The sequence below is a fragment of the Protopterus annectens genome, chromosome 9.part0 (genome assembly GCF_019279795.1).
Source record: "Protopterus annectens isolate FY-2018-M chromosome 9.part0, PAN1.0, whole genome shotgun sequence".
NCBI lineage: Eukaryota > Metazoa > Chordata > Ceratodontiformes > Protopteridae > Protopterus > Protopterus annectens.
Window position 1 is genome coordinate 1,135,927,692 of NC_056743.1, and position 23,562 is coordinate 1,135,951,253.

A 23,562-nucleotide genomic window follows, 5' to 3' on the forward strand; every position below is an offset into this window, starting at 1 on the left:
CAACAGATGACAGATTATGCATGTTTTTGAATTTCTGTGTTGTCAACATGCTTGCCATAATGTAATAAGCTTCACTATAAGTGCACTGAACAATTAGTAATATACTCATACATCTATACATGTACATACACATATATATATATATATATATATATATATATATATATATATATATATAAACACATACACATGCACACACACATATATAACACTCCATACAATTAAACATTTATAATCTCAAGCATGTTTAACACCAGTAGAAGTGATTCAAACTCATCTGTTTGCTTCTGCTAGTGTTAGGTCTGTGCAAGATTGGGCACACTGGGGATTAGGGAAATTGCCCCTACCCTGCTGTAGAGTGACCTTGGAGTTGGTATATATAGTTAGTAGTGGTGTGTGGGGTGTGGGGGGTACAGGGGGGCTTGTTCCCCTGCAAAAAGCATTATTGTTTTGTTTTACCACTGTTTTGGCTTTCAGTCTTTTCTGATCAATCTTTTAGCCATTCAAGATTTATGTACTTCAATGTTTAGAAGTACATCCGTATATATGTATATGTAAAACACACACACACACACACACACACACACACACACACACACACACACACACACACACACACACACACACACACAAAACAGTATTTGTAAAACAAGTTACACCACTGCTATATCATGTTGTACGGGACTATAAAAAAAGACAGACCTTATTCTTAAACCACTAACTAAGCTTACATATTTTGCATTTGTGCAGCACAAAGTAAAAACCTAGTTCTTTGGAAAACTAGGCACCTTTATTACACTTCCTACAAACTTTGCACTAGTTATTATACCATAGAGTTGATTTGCCATCTTAAAACTGTAGTTCTGATTTTGTAGATTGACACTAACCCAAAATTAAAATGATTGTTGAAATGCACTCCCACTCTCACTGAGGGTAATTAATCTGCACCATAGTGACACAGTATTGCTTACCATCTATGTGTTAAATTGGAAACAGGTCAGAAAATGAGCACAGGGCATCAAGGGTTGCCCAGAGAAAGAGAGAGTGAGAAGTGAGGAGCAGAGACATAGACCTCCACTTAAAAGGGTGCAGAGTAACACTCTTTAACAGTATCATTGCTTGGATCATCACAAATATGCTTTAGTCTCTGGGATCACTCTAAAATACTAAAAATTACCCAAATAAAGCAAGAAGCTAGCCTATTTTTTTTCTTTCTTTCTTTTTCTTCTTTTTGGTTTCTCTGTTATTTTTAAAATGATGACTATGTACAAATTATTGTCAGAAGAAGGTTCTCATTGCAATGTGGCATAGAGTGATAAATGGGACCATATTAGAATCTCGAAAGTTTAATGCTTCGAATCACTAAATATCGAACTTTAGTGATCGAACCATTGAACCATCGAAATTCTACAAGACCCTGAAAAAAAAACAACTAAAGGGTGTTTAGCCAGGGGGGCAAGCCCCCCTGCAACCCCCACACCCGCTACTTAAATATACCAACTCTGAGATCGCACTTTAACAGAGTATGGTGTGGAAAGGGAAGATTTCCCTTTCCTGCATTGTTGCGCAATCTCGGAGTTGGTATATTTAAGTAGCAGAGGGTGGGGGTGCAGCCCGCCATGTGGGGGGTGCAGAGGGGCTTGCTCCCCTGCTTAAATCCATCAGGGTAAGTATTTGATGTTTCAATTTTTTTTTTTATTTTCGAAGTTACCGAACTTCGATAATATGAAGTCGACCAGATTTTATTCGATGTTCCGTAACTTCAAGATAATAATATAGACCCATGATAAATCCCTGACTTCAGCTGAGATGAACCAGGTTTGATTAGAGGCCTGGATCTTGGAGGGACTGAGACAGGGGTGTGGGAATGAGGGTTCAATGCTGCCTCACCTTGTCTAGGAGGAAGGATGCACCACTGGTCTCAGCAGGAATGTTGAGGGATTAATGGTAGCAGTTACTGGATATGTGTGCTTCATGGCAAACAAAGAGCCAGATAGGTATTCCTGGCTACAGGGTGAGGCACATGTAGGGACCTGATAGATAGATTCTACTTAGCAGAATCCACCAACTCCCATGAAGAGAGAGGAAGGACAGGGAGGGAGGGAGGGATGGAAACCTCCACTGAAAGACAGCATCCTGGTTTGTAACAGAAGAAAAAAAAAGAAATTACCTTAATATAATACATACTTCAAAGTACTGTAATTAAATGTTCATTCCACTATTTTGCCAAAACTAAAATTTTAACCATGTTTATGCATCTTTGATGTCAAAAACTCATGATATCTTCCTTTCCAGATGAACCATTGGCTAGAAAGTAATATTTTTCCTATCATATAAATTTCTTTTTAGTACTTCTTATCATAAAATCATATCTATAGGGTCAGGTTGTGAAAGTCTACTGACTGAGGTTAACAGTGGAAAAACTAGTGATATGTTTAGACTCACAAGATATGTGAAATTAAACACGTCTGCAGGAGAACACTTGTTTAACACATTAACCAAGGCCAGTCTTTTCACTGCGTCTCTTACTATCAAAATATAAAAGTGTCCATCACAGACAATTGACATACTCATTCACTGCATATGAGCAGTGTGGCATACCAGAGACAGAAAAGATAAATCTCATGTGTTGTTTTAGCAAAAGTCAGCCAAATAAGGGACTTAGCAGAAAATGAAGGAAAAAGTTAATAAATATAAGCATGCAGGAATCACAACATTCAAATAATTCTTTCCCCAGATTTATCTTGTCTTTCCAGAGTTTCTTCTTTTATAACATGGAATATATTTAAATTCATTTGCAGCATTTATCAGTTGAACCCAAATTAAAATTAATGATTGAATGTAATCCTATGCACTCCAACAACTAGCACTGCTGTGATAGACAAAGAAGATGGCATTTTTAAGCATCCTGAAATTAAATTTTCTCTGAACTGCAAAAGGCAACTTGATCGGGAGACATGTTATGACAAATAAATGCCAGAAAAAACTAATTACCACTTCCAACTCTCCCTTCTCCTTTAAAAAATTAAAGCAAACTGATTAACGTTCTTCCTTATTACATGGTGTGTGTGTGTGTGTGTGTGTGTGTGTGTGTGTGTGTGTGTGTGTGTGTGTGTGTGTGTGTGTGTGTGTGTGTGTGTGTGTGTGTGTGTGTGTGTGTGTGTGTGTGTGTGTGTGTGTGTGTGTGTGTGTGTGTGTGCGTGCATGCATGTGTGTGTGTGTGTTTGTGTGTGTGTATAAAGTATCATGTAGAAGTGAATGACAGGCAAGCATTACCATTAGTCTTCTGAACAATGGAGGCACCTTCTTGATATGTGTTTGCAGGCAAATCATCTGTAGTTTGCCGATTAAACATCTCCAGAACAGGGAAAACTTCAGAAAAGAAAAAAATGGAAAAAAAAAACAGTAGTTACATAAGCAACAAGATATTCATTCTGTTACCACAAACTATTTTAATGATATTTGTTTGAAAATGTTTTTTTCTCCATGGTCAAGGTCTACAACACTATCTAATTAGCTATGGGAAAGTCACATAAATATATAAAGCATGTGTTGTCTGTTACAAATTGTCATGTAAGTGAAGGGAATAACTTTTATTGCATTTGAGGTTCTGCTCTTCATCAAAGCATACAAAAGCACATCACACTTAATTCCTGGGCCTCATAAATACAAATAATACCTTCCAAATTTACCTTTTGGTGTGCAACATTTTTAATATTGTTTTGGTTACTATCAGCCTTAACATAAGTTGAGATCTAATGACAGTATAAGTGAGACATTGACTAGATTTTAAGTATAGAAATTAGGGACAGATGGCCTGAAGTATATGACAGATACTGTGGATGCATACATAAGTAGTCTATATACAGTCTGCATTTACATATACACGCATACACCATGTTATCTGGTGTCCTACAAAAGTCCCTGAACTGGTCCTCCCATCTAAAAGTTAAGGAGTAGTAAAACAGGTCTCTTCTAAGTTGAAGTCTAATGGGGACTTTCACTGCGTAACTCATACAAATATGACAGGTGGCTTGCTAGTATTACATGATACACTAACTAACTCAAAGTATTTCAGCTTCAACACCCAGACCACATTACTTATGTGTGTTAAGCTTAACCTCATCTTAACTGTCCAGCCCTTGATTACAACCCTGAATTTTATCTTCCAAAAAAATCCTTTGTCCAAGAGTATGACTACACAGGCACACACACTTTCCCCACACACATACTCACATACACAATGCACAGTGCTTAAAGCTCCCTTACACCTTATTAACGTGTGATAATCCTAACTCTTAACACCGCACCTGCTCCTAACCTTAGCATTAACTATGAACCTTACCCTAGAAAATCCCTTCTTGTAACACTGCCACTGTTCAGACAAATTTGATCTGAATGGTTTTGTAGGGATATGGTCAATAGATTAGAAAGGAAATTTATTTTCTTATTTGATCTATTTGTTTCTTGGTATTTGTGCTGACAAGAAAATTAATTGTTGACATGTTTTGGTCAGTCATGTATCTCTTAACTATTTAACATGTCAAACATTCATGATATAATCATATATAGACATAGATACAGACAGATATATATTTGTATTTCTTAATAGGGACAGTCCAACTGGGTGAACAGCAATTTCAGTAATGGGCAGAGGAAGTAAGTTCCACAATGCAAGACTCTAAATGCTGACTTAAGTTGTTACATAACCCAGTATGTTATTCCACATACTTGGCATAAGTAAGTGTGAATATGATTATTTCATGTTTAACAAGGTTTGGAGCTAAACATAAAATACACACTCCCTTTATTACCTGCTTCTCAAATGTTTCAAATAAAGATAATGCCTGTTCTTCGAAGTTTTAGTTTATGATAGAAGACTTTGCAGAATAAATAATTCCAGGCTTTGGACAGCTGTCAGATGTGTAGTGTTGTGTTGCTATCCAGCTTGCTAGAAAAGGAAAATAATGCCCCAAATATAAAGATGAGAGGTGTCTCAGAATGTAGTCAAACACAATGCTTGCCTTAATGCAAATATACTCAAGGAAATCTCATAAATAAACTATCAATATTACTTGATGCACAGATGTTGAACTATTGTACAATTCTTCCAGTAAGCTCTCTCAGTATGTTTTAGAAATGCACTAGATTCCTGTGCACTGAGGTTATCAGAAGTTGTGAAGATCATTGTGCAGTAATAAATGTTGCAATGAATGTCGTTATGCATTTGGCAGCTATGTGATTTTGCTCACTTTTCCCACATAATGCCATCCTAAAGACTTTTCTTAGAGTGAAGTACAATCACTTTGTCTAAGTAACGTACAAGAAATTAAGCCATTCTGTTGGCATAGAAGGATAAAGCCCTGACTACTGCCCAAGTTACATGAGTTTGATTGGTGGCTCAGGTGACTAATGGAGTGGCTGGGAGGGATGGGAATTACCATTCCAGGGGTGGGTGTACAGATCCCTGGACACTCACAGTGACAATCTCCAGTGGAGGTTGGGAATGGTACAAGGCAGGTGTGCCTATAAGAGAGTTTTAAGGGTGAATACATGGCTGAGCTGCTACAAAGGTAGGAGAAAACCTGACATGTCTTCAGTGCAGACACCTGCAAGGCTAAACCATGGACTCACCAATGGGAGGGGGAATTGAAATGGATATGGCATAAAGTAAACCCCCCGGATGGATGTACAGATGAGCCAAGCTCACGGATGCCTTGTTCCAAGACAAGCCCCAACAATATATATCAGATCTAGTCTGGTGGTGAGAGTCAGCATTTGGTAGACCTGATATGGACAGGTACCAGGCTTTTAAGTCTGTTGAATGACAAATGGTAGAGGAAGGAGCAAAAAAACAAGATAACTTACAAGAAGTCATAAAGCTTAACTGTTTTATAAATTATAATGCATCAGTAAATAGCAGGAGATCAGTCAGTTGCTGCCTTGGAGTGATTGTTTTTGTTCCACGGTTCAGTTCTTGAAAAAGGTGCTTTCTGTGGAGAATCTGTATGTTCTCCCAGTGCTAGTATGGATTTTCATCAGAATTTCCATTTTCCTTCACATTCTAAAGCCATAAAGCAAGTGATCTGGAGCTCCACAAAATTCCTATGCATAGTCAAACTCAGAGCTGTTGGGCATGCTCCACGTAAAGAGTCAAACCCAGAGCTGCTGGACATGCTCCACATAAAGAAATCCCAATCCCTCTGAGCTACACACTCTAGAGACCTAAACCTTGTCACCACAATAAACAGAACATGCTAGAGGGATAGATTCCTGTCCCAGAGACTTTCCATACTCTGGAACAAACTACCTATCTATATCAAACAAAGCTCCTCATTAGCACTCTTCAAGAAAAATCTTGATGATTGGATGGGAGATAGGAAATTCACCCCAGGGATCACTTATGTGGCTCTGCTCGACAGGGGCACAGGAAAATAATTTTCTTGGGTGGTGAAAGCCAGGGTACGATTTGGCTAGGCTTATATAGGCCCTAGGGCCAATAGCCTAGCACCTACCTATGAACCTATATGTATGTTTACATCTGTGTGTGCCAAAATATTTCATGATAAAACAGTTACATATTTCAGATCATAAGCTGTTGCATTGCTTGGTTATCTGAATAGGAAAAACAGGTACTCATCTTACACTTAAGGAACTGATACAATTTCCAGTTATTGTGGTTATGGGGCAATAATCAAGGCTTAGCCTGAGTTCCTCAAACAGTTCAAAAATGCCTTTGCCAATCTCATATCCTCAACTCAGTTCTGCAGTGGTGGTGATGGGGGGGGGGGTAGGATATTCTCCTTCCCCAGCTTAAGTGTAATCACCAGGATCATATTTATATTTATTACATACCAGTTCTCGTGGAGTGGTCAACAACAGGTTCTACTATACATTCTTTGATGTAGTTATTGTAGTTTACAGCTGCTAGAAAGACTCTGTTCAGTCAGTAAGAAATAAGAATGTGGAGATGTTTCTAGAAGTACTATCAAATTTATAGTCCCTGCATTGGAAAACTTTCCTACTATTATCAATTATCTGTTAAATCAATACTGTCAGCTCCCACTTACCTTAATAAAAGAGTCCAAGGTTCTAGTTAAGACTCTATTTTCCTGTCAAGGAATGTACCCTTGGAAAACTTACTTCCTCCCTATAGGCTCCACTAATGTAGAGAAACCAGAAGAAGAAGAAGCTTTTAGGAAATGTAAAAGTAAAGATACCAAAGTAAAATTTTGGGATCAGACATGGGATCTGTCTGAATAGATATCATCTAATACTGCCCAGAAGAGTTTTTTTGTTTGTTTTTAGGAAAGGGCTGATATTAAATACCATGGCTTAATTGTTCCAGCCCATAAGCTGAATATAGTTGCTCATCCCCCTCAGTCAATACCTATTTTAGAGCTTTTGTTGGGTAGTAGTGCAGAGACCCCTCTGAAAGGAAGGCTTATTGGATGGATTGATAAGGAACTTAAAGGGTTATTTGACCATGGGTGTTGCCAGTGGAAGGCCAACAGGGAATGTGATTTTTAAATGCAAATAACTGAAGATAATTGGTAAATTTGTTGATATTCAACAAAGAACAGCAGATTTAAGATATTTGCCTGGAAATGCCTTCATAAATATTTTTTACATCACTGCCAGGATAGCTCATATGTTCTTGGGGGCCTTGGTGGATATTTGGAGGTGTAACCATAATAGCCCAGGAAATTGGAAACATGTCTTCTAGGACTGTTGTATGATTCAGGGATTTTTACTTAACCTGTGGAGCATGCTGAACTTAGTCCTCCCACAGGTACCCCCTTTGACACCAATGTTATTTCTCCTAGAACCTCCTCCATGACTATTGCCACTTCCCTTCCAAAAACACATTTTTACTTAATTTTGACAGGAAAAAAACAATAACTAAGAAGTAGAAGGCTTCTAACTCCTTCTTGTTGAGATGGTGAGATTGCTGGTGAATGAAGCAGTGAGAGGGAAGAGGAGATTCTCCACATCATACATGATTACACAATCAGAAATGGAACTCCTGGAGAATATATATCCGTCTGTCACTCCAAATACTAGACTTGTATATAGCATTATTTGTAGTTCCTAAGTATTACAGTAAGCACTCCAGTGGATTCCTATTTAATTATTTATTTGTTTGTATATAGTTATAGCTCTTTAATTCTCCTATTTATTATATAATTTATAATTGATTATGAAATTCTTAATTCCCTGGGTTTATGTGGTATTCTGCACTGAAGCATTTTATATGAAATGGGATGCACAAGGACAACAGCGACAGACCAGTCTTGTCTTTGGGGGGATAAAAGTGCAATGGATAAATCTGTGAATTTCAGTTGTATTAAGGCTGTTAAAGTGTTTCTGATATGTGGCACTAGCACTCTGCAAAAACTGCATAAAAAATGCTGACAGTGACCGACCCCTGCCCCTCACACACACATGTACAAAGAGTCTGAAGAGTAGGTCCTAAATCAATCTAAAACATGCCATATGGTTTGTATTGCATCCTGCTCTAATTCCAAATAAACCCATACAATGAAATTTTTATCTTCTGACAACACTAATATCAAAGCACAACTTGAATTTCAGTACAGTTTGGATGTTTTCACTGTTAAAATACTCTTTTTCAAGAAGCATTGCAAAATAGCGGCAGTAAAAACAAAAATAAAAACAAAAAAAGCCATCCTGTAGGATACCTGTACCATTTTTTAGTGATTCTCATAGCTCATTCATACATTTTGACTGCCAGAATTCTTCTAACACTACAGCTGTAACTTGGTTTACTTATACTAATGCTGTAACTTGGTTTATTTATACTAATACTAAGTTCATCTTATTCCTTCAGAACTCTTCAAACATCTGATAACAGTATAGCAAGACATGTTATCAAAGTCTGATGTACATCAAATCACTATTCTAAAACTGAAGTGCTTTGGGTGACATAACCTATGCACAAAGATTACATAACCCACATGAAAATGCTGCATAATATTTTTATATAATTCTACAATGCCTTTCAGTAGCTCAGCTGTAAACCTCACCAGGTAGATATCATGATACCTTAACTCATGTCAACCTTCCAAAAGATTGAAAAAAATGTCTAAAAAAAGAAAGGTAAAAAAATAATTTTTTCTTCTTTTTTGCAGGGATGCCAGTTCCCCTTATAGCTGATGTCCTTATTACATAAATTGTTAACAATATACATAGACATAGACATAAATTCTTTCTCATATAAATTACATTTATGTTGTAATAACAGCTGTTTAATACAAGGATTATCAGACTATATTTATGATACTTAATGTATTCTTTCACAATGAATTTTTGTAATTGTTACCCATTATGAATTATTCTCAGTCAGTGATTGTACTTACAGCTTTATAGTCATCTCAGAATACTATAACTGGGATTCATAAATATTACCGCCAGCAGTAAGCCCTTTTTACTGCTGGCTGTAGACATTTCGAATTCTGAGATAGGCCTACTACATTACATTACCTCAAACAGGTTCAGTATCACAGGGGCTGTATCTCTGGTCTACAGTAAATGCTAATGAGACATTCTGTGGGAGCAGCATATGTTAATTAGCCAAATGTGCTGTCCTCCCACAAATTACTATGGTATGTGCTTTACATAGTAGAAAGATTCACAGGACCTCTTGGCTGGGTAAATCCTTACAGTTAGCTACATTACATAACTTGGCAAATGTTTGTGGCCACCTATTATTCTTAATGGGGGAGTGGCAGCATTAGAGTTAAGTGCTAACGAATTTACTAAATAGGTAGTGTTGAAAGGTGTGTGTGTGTGTGTGTGTGTGTGTGTGTGTGTGTGTGTGTGTGTGTGTGTGTGTGTGTGTGTGTGTGTGTGTGTGCGCGTGTGCGTGTGTGTGTGTGTGTGTGTGTGTGTGTGTGTGAGACCATGTACATGTGCACATGCATGAGTAAGTGTTTTTATTGCGTCCATGAGAGGGATTGGTTGAAAAAATATTTAATGAACAATGTAGTTGTGTGTGCGTGTGTGTGTGTGTGTGTGTGTGTGTGTGTGTGTGTGTGTGTGTGTGTGTGTGTGTGTGTGTGCGAGGTGTGGTGGCTGCCATACTGCTAAACTCCTCTTGACTAATGAGTAAATCCTGCAATACAAGGAAGGGGTACTAGACACCAAAGACATTTAAACATTAATTGAAGTTATGTCTAAATAGAATAACAGGTTTTGTAGCATGAAGTGGGGAACACTTGACTCCAGAGTACACTTTCATATTACTGTAATCCACTTAAAAAGTTAATAACACTCAGGTTTTGCAGCATAAAGTATATTAGGGACACATGAAAATAGGGAACTCTAATGCCTGACATTATTGACTGACTATAATAGTGTGTGGCATATAGGGGACTATGCTCAAGATTTCCAATCAAAGCCAGGAGGAATACTAGATGGCCAGGGAGTATTTTTACATATTATTCTAATCCACTTAAAAAGTTAATGGAGCAACAGGTCTTGCACTGAACAATAAGAAAAATGAAATAAAAATCCCAAGTAAACAAGTGAACCCAAAAATGGCAGACTACGCCAGTTCTTCAAGTCTCTTTATTCACAAAGGTAGGAGTGCTTTTGTGGGTTATACTGCTTCATCAGACACTGATAATACTGATCCAATGGGCCATTAAAACTGTTATCGGGGTAAGGCTGTAATTATACTGCCTGGATGTCAGAAAATACATTTGGAGAACCTGAAAGAAAATCAACCAGAAAAGGTGAAGAGAAAACTCTGGCTAGGATGAACCCTGCAACTGTTCAACAAAAAGTAGTTTTAAGTAAAAGGCTGGAAAAATAGAATAAGCTTTAACTAGCCATTCAGATGAACTCATAAAACTGCAAAAATCAGAAGTTGAAAAGAAGAAAGAGCTGTCTGACCATCATGCTTTTCAAGAAGAACTGTTTTAAAAACAGTAAATTTAGAAGATAATAACACACACAGAACTTAATATTTTCTGCTATACAGAGAAACATGAAGGAACAGACTGTATTAATTTTATGAAAGCATAGATAAGCAACTGGACTGGTGTCCACAGCAGGATTTGTTAAATAAAAAGACACCTGTATGCACCAAACGTATCCATGAGAAAGCAGCCAAGACCTATATTAGAAAATATGTAATTATACTGACAGAAAGAGTTGATCCTGACAAAACTGTGGAAGAAAAGAACAGTATTAAAAACTGAAGACAACAGAGTGTTTGTGGAAAATGGTTATTCACTGTACACCATACTGAAGAGAAGGAAGTTTATCCCAACAATCAAGCAGTGTTGAGCGGCAGTTGGAAATTAAAGAAATTGTATCCATTTGTCTTCAGAACATTTTTCCTGGAGGATTGAATACATTTTTTAAGACAGAACAGGCTAGGGAGAAAAATAAAAAAATGTTTTTCTGATAAAAAGTGCACCAGCATGCAGAAGGTTTGTTTGAGAGACAGAAAAAAGGCACGGAATCTTCTGATGGGAGATGGAAATGTTCAAGAAGACCAGCAATATTGAAATTAATGAATAAATAGAAGACTGTAAAGCATCATTCACATTTGTGAATTGTGATTTTGCAAGAAGAGTGGCTGACAAAAACACTGGAATATTGTTGATTTTCTTAAGGTTGCAGGTGGACTGCAAGGCATACCGCACGTTATCATTAATGTTTAAAAGGATACTAAAGGGAAAACTGTGAGTAAAACACTATTAGCTGTTATTAATATCTGTATAAAACATTTCATGATGTACATTGCATGTTATGTTATAAAGCAGTCTTATGTAGTGTGCAATCAGATGTATTATACATGGAGGGTCTTTTTAACGACTGATATATATGCTAAAAATATGAAACTAAGCAAGCACTTAGTTATTAAATAAATAGGCTTTATAATCTAACACAATTAGGAAAACTGAACAAAAGTAAGTTTAAGTTGATAATCTTGGGCTGCTGTGGCGTAGGGTGGGATACAAAATGTACTGATTTTATTATATGTAGAGTTAAAATAATAATTCCTTTATTTTTACAAGGGTGGATGTCCGGACTGATATCATTGGATTGTGCTATGGACATTTGTAAACAAATAGGCTTGAAAAATGAGACAAAATGATGAAATGTATGGGAATGCCAAGTTTCTTGAATCTGCAGAGTAATTAGCTTGTTCTTTTCATTATCAAATGCTCTGGGGGGGTATAAGACGTCTGCCACTGAGCACAATTATTTTATAAATTAAATGAACAAAGATTCCTGCACAGTTCTTAGCTTTGTTTGCTCATTGTGGATAAGCTGTGTCTAGGTGCAAGCAATTAATCTTGAGAGCTCTGTGTATTCTTTGCAGAGAGGAATGTATGATTTAAGGGTACAGTGACAAGTACTTCAGTGAAAAGTAAATAAAGTCTGAAAACTGGGGACGCCAATCAGAAATAGTAGCATTCCCAGCAGCGTTAATACTTTAATGCATTTAATAGAATAGTGTACAATTTATTTTTATTCAAAGGTAGCCAGTACACTTTTTCATAGAGCAAAATTATAAAGTTTTTTGAAAGTATGCAACCTGTTTTTCATATATGTGTGTGGAATGGAGACAAGAAAAGTAAAGACAGCAGTCAGTCTAAGAGAGTCACTGTCTGTAACGTGTTTTAGTCTGGGGGACCTTAATTTGTGATTAAGTAATGCAGGTAGATGCAGCCATCAATTTGAGGCAATCACTCCTATATGGAGGGCAAAACTTTGTTTAAAATGTACATAGTTGTGTGTGTTTGTTCTAAGTTAATAGTTCAAAAGAATTTGAAAATGTATTTAGCTTTTTGTGTGAGAGTTTACATTAGAGCAAAAAGTCTTAAATAATGTGACATACGTTCAAATGGAGATGAGAAGAAACAACTGTATAAAATATCATCCTCTCAGTGTGTGCATGTAAGACAAAATTTGAGACGCATATTCAAAAGAACAGTCATGTATAATAGGGAAACAGCTGCTTTCTATCATAATAACTATATTATCTTGGAATGTAAATGGCCTTATAGACAAAAAGGAAAGAGTATTGAATTATATTAAGAAATGTAGGGTACAAATAATACTGTTGCAGGAGACAATTTTTATTTGAAATATATATGTGAATTTGATAAAGAAATAATTTCAGGATGGATATTCAGCAGAATATCAGAGAAAAAGGAAAAGGGAAATAATAATAAAAATTGCTAGAGGACCTCCAATAACAGTAGAAGAGGAATAAGACAATAGGTTTTTGGCAATAATGGGGTACTGGCAAGGGAGGATGATGTTGCTGACATGTATTTATATCCTACTAAGAACTTCTGCTATTGAGCTTAACAATTTTGGAGAGAAATAATCAACTTTTGTTAGGGAATATTATTTATAGGTGAGGGCAAGAAATTCATTTGCAATAGTGACAATGTATCAGGGGGACCTAGAATGCAAAATATAACAAAAAGGGTATATATTTTAAGATATTTATGAAAATATTTGATATGGAAGATATGAATTCAGTAGTAGGAATTCAGGCAGAATTTACATATTATTCCTCAGGGTGCAATAACTAGGTTAGACGGGATAGAAATTATATTTCATAGGAGCATGTGCATTTAATTGAAAGCTTTGACACATATCCAGTAACTATTTCAGGTCATTTACCAATAAAAACTAAAATAAAATGCAGGATAATGAAGTAAAAATGAGACACTGGTATTTTCCAACTTGCCTGGTAAAAAGAGAGGAATTTAAGAAGTAAGTACTGGAAATTATTCGAGACTTTTTAGAGATTTTAGAAATTTCTTCTGAAGGGATAGCTAATGAGTGGGAACAATTAAAATGGAGTTTAAAAGTAAGGTTGAAATAAAAGAGAAAGAGATATGGTTAAGAAATAATAGAAACTATTTAGATGGCTGACAATGGTTAAAGCATTGCAGAATGAAGGGAATCTCTAAGAAGAAGAAGAGAAGCAACTGCAGATAATAGGCATGAGCATAGAAAGATTTCTGTTAAAGCAACTACTTTTTGATAACAACTCCAGAGCACAAAACTTTTTAGTACCAGGACTTGATCAACAGAAAGTAGAAAGGGTTGTTTCCTATAACAAGAAAAATAACCAGAGGTTTTATAGAGACAATAGTGATATTCCAGATGTTTTTGGAAAATTTGTATGAAGCAGAGAAATATGAAAACAAAGAAAAACCAGAAATGGAAATAGTTTTAGAAAATGTAATTATTCTAAGGTTAGAGGAAAATAAGGCTGAACACCTAATAGTTACGATAGCAGGAGACTACATAAAAACAGTGATACATCATTTGTCTACAGGGAAGTCTCCAGAAACAGATGGTATCCCTGGGGAAGTTAGAAAGTTAGGAGGAAAAGAAGTGATAAAGATCTGGAAGGTTTTGTTTAATAGTATTTTACATGGAGGGGGAGCACTAGCATCTTGGAAGAAAGCGGCAGTGGCTATATTACCAAAATAGTGCAAATATTCATCAGACCCAGCTTCATATAGATCCATTTCAATTTCAAACTATGATAATGTCTATAGAATGGCAAAGGTGGTACCAAAATTGATAGATGTTGATCAGTGTGGTTTTGTGGAGAGGGAGACAAACCCTTGACAATGTTAATGGAACAATAATAATCCAGAAGGAAGCAGAATGTAAAAAAATACAATTGTTGCTGGTTTGTCTTTATGCAGAGAAGGCAGTTGATAGAGTAAGTTGTGATTTTATGAGTAGGAAAATGGAAGCATTTGCATTCCCTGATACAATAATAGGTTTAATTAAGAGAGTATATGTAAGATTGGAGTCAAAAATGAAGGTGGGAGGGTTTCTCTCTCATAAACTTGGTTTCAAAAAAGAAACCAGACAGCAGTGTCCTCTTTTTTCTTTGTTATTTGTTTTATATTTAAAGACATTGGCAAAGAACATAAGGGATTCAAAAATTCAAGGATTTATTTATTTTATTGTATTATTTGACATTTGTTTGCTAGGAAAGTCTAACTGGGATAATATCCAATTTTCAGAGGAGGCCTGAGGAGAAATCTCCACACTTACATAATATGGTTACAGCTAAATACAATTATTATAAAACATAATATAGAAGAAAAAACATATTAACCAAATAAAAAATTCAGTTTTAGCTCATACAATGTGGCCATGGCAGGGCTAGCCACCCAGCAGTTTAAACTTTGGGTCTAGATGTTTGTCACTGTTGAAGTGACATACTGACCTCATGTGCAAAAATGGGAAAGGTTGTTGTGGATGGATGGAGATCATACATTCATAGTGCAAATATTTGGACAAATATAACAAGATGAAAAAGAACATTGTTAATAGTTAAAGGATTCACAAGTTGCAGTTTATAGAGATGACATTAAACACACTGAGCACACTTATAATAGTAATGACTATATGATAGATCCTAAACAAAATTATGTTGACTCTTTATCTAAGAAACAGATTCACTATGTTTGATGAGAAGAAATTACTAAGAAGTATGCTGAGGGTGCAAGGAGGTTATAAATCAAAATAGAAAGATATATGGATGTAGCAGGCAGAGGGAGGGGTTTGTTCTAGAAATAAGGATAAATTAGAGTTTTGGATGCACATCCTTAAGGAGAATGATAATAACCATACAGAGTATATTCAGAAAGTTGCAGAAAACTTTGTCTAAGAACTAAGTCAACATGCGAATGGAGAAAGGAATTTTGCCAATAGGGATGGCTGCAGGTGGGCCTAGAATTTTTGAGGGTAAAATGGCAAAAGAACCAATATATTTGGAGCAAGTAACTAGAGAGGGAAAGGTAAGAGAGTGGAATGAGGCCAAGCAGACATTTGCTCTGCAGGTTAGAGACTGCCTTCTAACAGGAATTGATATAAGACAATAGGGTAGTCCTATCTGAAAGACTAACTGTAATAGAGGTTTTGATCAAGTCTAGAAGAGAAGCTGCTGTTTAAAAAAAGCAGTTAGTAGGGCATATAAAATATTGCATGATAACTGTAATAACCAATCAGAGGAGGTTAGAAAGGATTAGGAAGAGAAAGACGGATAAAACTATTTTCAAAAAAACTATGGAAGGGCATATCTCCCAAGTATGCAACAAAGTCCAAAAGGTTTAGACTTTTTGCTTGGAAGTATTTACATAGGTATTTTTATATCAGCAGGTGTTTAGCAAATGCTGGATGTTTGATGGGAAAGAGAGAGGTAGCCAAGAACATGTTATTTGGGAGGGTGATGAGTTGCCAGATTTTAAAACTCTGTCATAAATATTGGGGGAACAAATCGCTGTAAATAAGGAAATGGTTGTTTTGATCTGGGTCACAGGATCTGAATTGCTTAGTACAATAAGGCCTTATTAAGTTTAATGCTATTGGCTGCCAAAAAATTACTAGAAAATGGAAATCAGAGTCTAAACCAGTTATAAAGGTAGTATTGAATACTGTTAATAAGAAAGCTGGAAGTAACATCTTCAGAAAAAGGAAGGAGCACATTATATTGAAGTAGTTGTAGGAACAATACACATAGAATATCGCTCAGTAGGAGGAGTGAGGCTTAAGGGAAGGCAGTAATTATGCAATGTAAGTAATGCTGGAGTGTATGACAATTACAAAGAAAGAAAATATATATGCAATCTATAATGCATGAAAAAATGTTTCATTTGAAATGTCGGGACCAGCTAGGGTGAGTCCAATTCATGGATGGTAAATGGTCCCTAAAGTAGATGTACATATACCAAGTCTGAAATTGCCGTTTCTTAGACCATTCCCTTTTCTCTGGGGTATGGTGATCTTGGAGTTAATATATATGTTTGGTGGGCATGTGGAGCTTGCCCCCCCCCACACATTAGGAGATGCAGGGGGCTTGTGCCCCTGCAAAAAAAGAAGGTTAAAAGAAAAGAGTGATGTCTGAGATTCTCTCTACTCCTGAATTTTCAGTCTTTTTTTCATCTTGTTGGCACTCAATATTTTAAGTGCCAACATTTCAGTAGGGTGCCTGCAGAAATGTTATTATGATTTGTTTTATTTCCTTTTAATGTCAATGTGCTTGTATCTTAAGTGATAATTTAAATAAGTGTGTATAAAAATTCTTTTACTATTTTAAATAGAAATTACCTCATGTACAGAGTGTGCCACTTTTTTAGTTTTTGGTTTGTTGAAAAATAAATGTTTAAAAAGTGAGAATCAAATGGAGTTGCACATGAATAATTAATCAAATGTAAACATGCTGAACTGACACATATTCAGTATAACTGCACACAGGTATAACTATAACCATTAGTGTTAAGTTTGTAAACAATATCATTTATGATTACTCTATCTCAAAAAGGAAGTGAAATGAGAATATAAATAAATGTAACGAACCAGCTTTTTTGTTTCTTAAACAAACCACCAACACAAGGCTTAGTGAAGCGATCAGCAGAAGAACTCCAAGTATAACACACAGGCTTACTAGTAAAATATGTCTGGAGTAGAAGGCTGGGTCAGCTGTAACACCTTTAAAAAAAGATAACAAGTGGTTAACCAGAGTTGAAGAAATGTCACGGACAGTGACTAAACATACAACAGGCCACAGTTATACTCTCCATGATAAACAAGATTTTCAGAATCAACAAATGCCATAACAACTTCCCTTCCATATATGATGCAGTTAACCTTAATTACTTACACCTTAGTGCAGTGTAGCTGTGTGAAGACCAGTGACTTAATCACATAACAAGTGAGAACGTCTACAGCTCATACTCTGGAATGAGTTATTGTGATTATGTAATGATCCAATGTATAGGTTAGATTTAATTGCATTTTATACCTTTTTATGTTAACAATTCCTCAGCTGTAAGTTACGTGTTTGCAATTACATGCCAAGCTTTGGCAAAACATTCATTCAATACGCACATTACTGAGGTAACAGTAATCCATCTGAAACTGCAGTGACTATAGCCAGAAACACAGTGAAAGAGTGGAGTTAATGGGTTCAGGCTTCTAGGCAGTGTGACAGTTCCCTGTAGTATATTTGGTTGGGGGCACTTGTCTGAAGTGACCTTCAGCCTTCACAGATATATGGCTGTTGCAACTTCCTTCTGCATCAAATGTACCACAGGGAAGTGTCTTGTGCCTAGTAGCCCAACCCCAGAGGTAATATAATGAAATCAATATAAAATGAAAGTTAGACTCCAGTATGATGAGAGACTCATTTACCTAAAATATATATTTAACTTAAAAAAGAATAAGAAAGGTAGACTTGGTAAGACTTAGTCAATTAAGTTCATAAGTTCATAAAGTTCACACAGTCTTAGTTTCATAGTTAATGTTAGGCACTCAGTCTGCAGACTTCTACAAGCCTAACCAAAATCTCCAATTCATAAGTTCCCTCCAACCTTAAGGAGGGCAAATTAAAATAGACCAGAGGAGAATATGAAGCTCCCCATCCAGTTATCTAGGTTTACCTTAAGTTTGTTCAAGAAGTGAGGGATACACTGAGGTATGAATCTATCATGTCAACATGTCAATTTATCTGTTAGGGAAGATTTAACTTCTTTAATTGTGTATCTGAGGTAACATTTGTTCTAAGAAGGAATAGGAGATCAAAGAGGGTTAGATCTTACATGGCTTAAAAGACCAGACACAGATCACTACCGATCAGATTATAAGAGACTGACTACAAAGAGACTTCTGAGGAAGTTCTATAAGCAAGCATAACTATAAGCAAATAGAATGAAAGCGCTTAATCTACCTTCTTGTGTGTCATGTGGTGATTCATTCGGCTCTGGTCATTCTGGTTTTAGATTTATTTTCTTAGTGTGGAACTTCTTGTGCTTTGTTTTTTTTTTTGGTTTGTTACAAAGAAAGTGTTGTCTGACTGTCCTGATAACAAAGACTTTTAAGGCATAACAAAAAAAAAAAAAACAGGTAAACCACCTAAACGTGACATTTAAAACCATAAAAAGGTATCAGGCTGATTAGAGTGCTGCACACAAATGGAGGAACCAGGCAGGCTAACATGCTACACACAAATGGAGGATTCAGGCAGGCTGACTAGTGTGCTATGTACAAATGGAGGAACCAGACAGGCTGACTAACGTGCTGCACACAAAAGGAGGAACCAGGCAGGCTGACTAACATGCTACACACAAATGGAGGAACCAGGCAGGCTCCATTTGTGTGTAGCACACTAGTCAGCCTGCCACCTTTTTATGGTTTAAAAGATTTTTTAAGGTCACTTATTTTTAATCACAAATCTTTGCGGTCTCTCAAATTGAACGATATGTTTAGACAAATACACGCCAAAGGATGTATTATATTCAATAATGGATGTGATGAGATATAAGTAAAGAGGAATTAAAATGTTTTTTGATCTAGGAGAGATGCCTTTGGAAATTAGATGAGTCAGACAGAAGGTATATGAACTGCTATGGCAACATGATGGTCATACAATAAGGAATTATCAACAACAGTGCCATGATGCCTTATGACAGTGTCTAAGTGGAAGGGTGTTTCCCCTATAAGGTATCTGAAAATGTTTTGTTTACCAAAATGAATTATGCTGCATTTTTTTTGCATTTAATTTGAGACCATTGTCATTGCAGCAGTTGTTAACGTGGTCTAACACATGTTGGAGTGATTGGGAGTCAGTGGAAGATCAAATAACAACCCTTAATTCACAGTCATCTGCAAACTTAGGTAATTGTAGACCAAGAATACTGGGCTGGAGTTCTGGGAAACAGATGTCAAATAAGAGAGTCTAACAGTGAGCCCTGTGATATAATACAAGTTTCTTTTTTACCTTCAAGAGTGGTACCTTAGACTCTAACCACCTTAGTTCTGTCAAACAGTTAACTATTTACCTAACAACATAAGGATTTACATTCAAATTTATAAGTTTGTCAGTAATACTTGGGGAATAGTGTCAAAGACTTGGCCAGGTCCAGAATTGCTCTATGTACCTCATAACCACTATCAACTGCTTCAGTTACTTTTGAAAGAAATTAATGAGGTTATCTGGCAGATGGCAGAGATGGTTAAGGCTATAAGCTGTAGTTCCAGGGCACAGGGTTTAATTCACCCTAACCTCATTTGCTGTTGTGTGACTTAGAGAAAAAGTCACTTAACCAGACAATGATTGGGGGGGAACTGGGAATGTGAGTTAGGCTCCCCAGTAATTCCCTAGACTGCAAACCTACTAACTGCCTATGAGCCTAAAGAGGCAGGACCTTCCTTTAACAAAGATGAACTGAAGATGGTACAGAGCTAATAGTTCTTCAATGTTCATGTTAATGAGGTCTAAGGTAATACTCTCCATAGCTTTACATATGAGGCTATTAAGACTAATAGGTCTATAGCTACTAGGGCCGATAGTTGGGCCACCCTTGTGTAACAGCATTACAATGGCTGTTTTCCAGGCTTTGAAAGTGTAGCCAGAGTAGCGGTTTAGATTCTTCTTCTTCTTCTTTCGGCTTTTTCCCGGTTAGGGGTCGCCACAGCGGATCATCTGTCCACTCATGATTGGCAGTGGAGTTTTACGGTGTCGAGTTGCCAGCCCGGCGCCCAACCTTCCACAGAAGGCACACACATGCACACACTCACACCTAGGGCCAATTTAGAGTGTCCAATCCACCTACTGCATATCTTTGGGATATGGGAGGAAACCAGAGCACCCGGAGGAAACCCACGCGACCACAGGGAGGACATACAGACTCCACACAGAAGGCACCCCAGCCGAGAATCAAAAGTAGTTAATTTGGGGTTTAGAGAGGCCATATTTGGCAGTGTTAATCAGGCAACCTGGTATATTATCAGGGTCTATGTATGAGATTTTCTTAACTTTTGAGAGGGTTTTTTGAGAGGGTTGAGACAACTTGTCAAAGGGGGTGTTTGGGACTGCAGAATCTGTGGAATAGCCATAACTGTGGGTGGTATAAACTTTGCACTGAACTTGTCAGCTCGGATATTACTTATTTCCATTGAGTCATAGTATGCAGTATTATTGTGGGCCTGCTCTGAACATTTCAGGTGTTAGTACTTAATTTCCTTACATGGTTAAATAAATATTTGTTATTATTTTTGGTTTTAGTTGCTATTTTATGTTTATACTATCCCTGAGTGTCCTAATTGCTCTCTTGAGCTCTCTACTAGTTTGCTTAAGTGTGTTCTTAACGTTGGTAGAATGAGACCTCTTATAAGCATTAAACAATTTCCTCCTCTTGTTGCACGTTTATTTATACAGGTATCCCTTCAAAGTGATCTGTTTATAAAAGTAACATTGTGTTTGCTTTGTAAAAGGACTGTCTTATTAATATAGCTATTTACATGGAAGTAGAAGTCAGATGCATAGGCAGCATCTTTATCAATGAGATTCATCTGAGAAGGATTACAATGGAATTTATTTAGGTGATCAAGTAAGAGAAGCAGGTTTGCTTTTGAGAAATCCCTAAACAGAGAGGTATTTATATGGGAAGTGCCTCCAATTTTGAAGGAAAAGATCATTATTTATGATATGATTTTACAAGGCAGGATGATTCATATGGAGATGTGCAAGAGATGGCCACATCTGTGAGGATTAGGTCAAGGATATCTGGACTTCCAGTAGGATGATTAACAATGTGTAAAAGAGATTTACCATTTATAATGCCAATCAGCTGTTGGTAATGTTGACCATTGACAGTTTATTTATGGATACCTGAAGCCTGAATTCCCCTAGAAGAAAGATGTTGGGTTGGAAGGGGATTTCAACTAATGTGTTACAATAGCTATCATGTTCAGAAAGGAATAAAAAAAAAAAAAACAAGAGTATGACAATTAGACCAATGCTGACAGGAGAAAAAGGTGAGGAGACAATGCAGGGAAATACTTCCATACTGAAAAGGTAGTGAACATGTATGACTCCAGAAAATTGACAGGGCAAAATACAAGCAGGTGTGGTAGTCATCTGAGTATGCTAGATAAGAACATGAGGAGTTAAACGATAAGGTACACAAGTAAAGTTATGAATTAAACTCAGCAAGTTTGTCATTCTTTATCCACTTCATCCTCCGTGACCTTTTACTTCATTTTGTTTTCTACACAGTCTTCAAACAAACGTAGCATGATTCATGTCAACTCATTGACAACATTTACTGCCTTAACCAATCAAAAAACTTCTCTGACAGCCACATTCAGAAATCAGGAAGGAGTCTTTGGTATAGAAGAATGGTGCCTTGACTGTGACCTGGATGAGCCAAAATCGATTAGCAGCTCAGTCGCTGATGGAGCTGGGGAAAGGGTGGGAGGCATTATATTTCCAACTTGTCTACGCAGTGAGGAAGGAGAGATACTTCTTTCTGTGATCTGATACTCAACCCAGATAGGGCATGCTATGACCCAAGACAGATTGCTGTTAAGGTTTAGCATTAGAGGATAGGGCTGGAGCAGACTGATATTACACATGGTGATGAGCATCACATCGGCATCTCAAGAAATTCTCAGAATGCACAACAATATATGATGCTTCTAGAGGGTCCATTCTGCATTTTCAACATCTCTTTCCCAACCAACCTACAGCTGAGGTGGTCTCAACCCTGGGAGTTAGTACTGGGGTATTAACGTTCCAGAGCAGTAGGAGCAGAGAGCAACAGATGGTCAGCTAAAAGCTACACAACAGGGGACCAAAAAACATATCCTAAGAAAAAAAGGAATGTGTTTTGTGCTGTGCGGGAAAGCCTCCTGCACTCTCCTTTGTGAGGTGTTTTCCCACACCCTTCTACTTATATATACCTAATCCACTATGAAACAACTAATGGGAAAACATGGGAACTCATGTTCATTCAGTGTGACTTTCAGTGAAGTCTTTCTTGTATGTTTACAGGGTTTACTATGATTAATCACATATTGTTTACTCACTATGCATTTAAACTATAATAAAAGTTCCAAAGCCTTTAAAGATCACAATCTCAAAACAGTTACAATCCTGAGCTCACAAAATACACGAAAACAATTTTAAGCTGGATGGCAAGCCCTCCCTGCACACCTAATGCAGAGGACTAGCTCTACACTCCTCCTCTATGTACCTACTTCAAGGTTGCACAAAGTCAGAGAAGATTAGATAATGGAAAACAAAAGGAAAACCAGCTTTTGTCTTCATCTCCAGATCCACATTGCAATCATTGTCCTACATAGGCAGACCCAATCTAGCCAAACATTGACAACAGTAAGCTTGTAACCTTACTGTTTCAGCATTAATAGACTCTCTGCTTCGGGCAAGAAAAATATGTTTATGTTTAGGTTATGTTATGTTTAGGTTTGCTACCATTGCATTAGCAATAAATAACATCAGCCATCTGTCTGGTTCTTGTTCAGACCATCAGGCAATGGAAATCTGTTGTTTATGGGATGAACAAATGGACAGGGGAAAGAAATATCTGATGTGTGTCTAATGACCTGCACAGTCATAAAAAAGATATCTGCTGGGATTTTTTTAAGTGAATATCACAGGATCAGGGAAATAATTGTGTTATTTTGGGAGTAAAAAATGCCTGATGAGCAGTTACTTTTTTTTGGAGAAAAGCACAA

At 36.8% G+C, this 23,562-nt stretch overlaps 1 protein-coding gene across 3 annotated transcripts in view; it reads right to left on the minus strand.

Moving 5' to 3' along the window:
- CD6 (CD6 molecule) overlaps window positions 1–23,562 on the minus strand; it is a 351,671-nt gene that overhangs the window by 162,657 nt on the left and 165,452 nt on the right. For all 3 annotated transcript variants that reach the window (XM_044083993.1, XM_044083994.1, XM_044083992.1), the window contains exons 7-8: window positions 17,383–17,514; window positions 3,277–3,372 (exon numbers count right to left, since the gene is read on the minus strand). In XM_044083993.1, coding sequence (XP_043939928.1) covers window positions 3,277–3,372; window positions 17,383–17,514 — 228 coding nt within the window. The remainder of the gene's footprint in view (window positions 1–3,276; window positions 3,373–17,382; window positions 17,515–23,562) is intronic.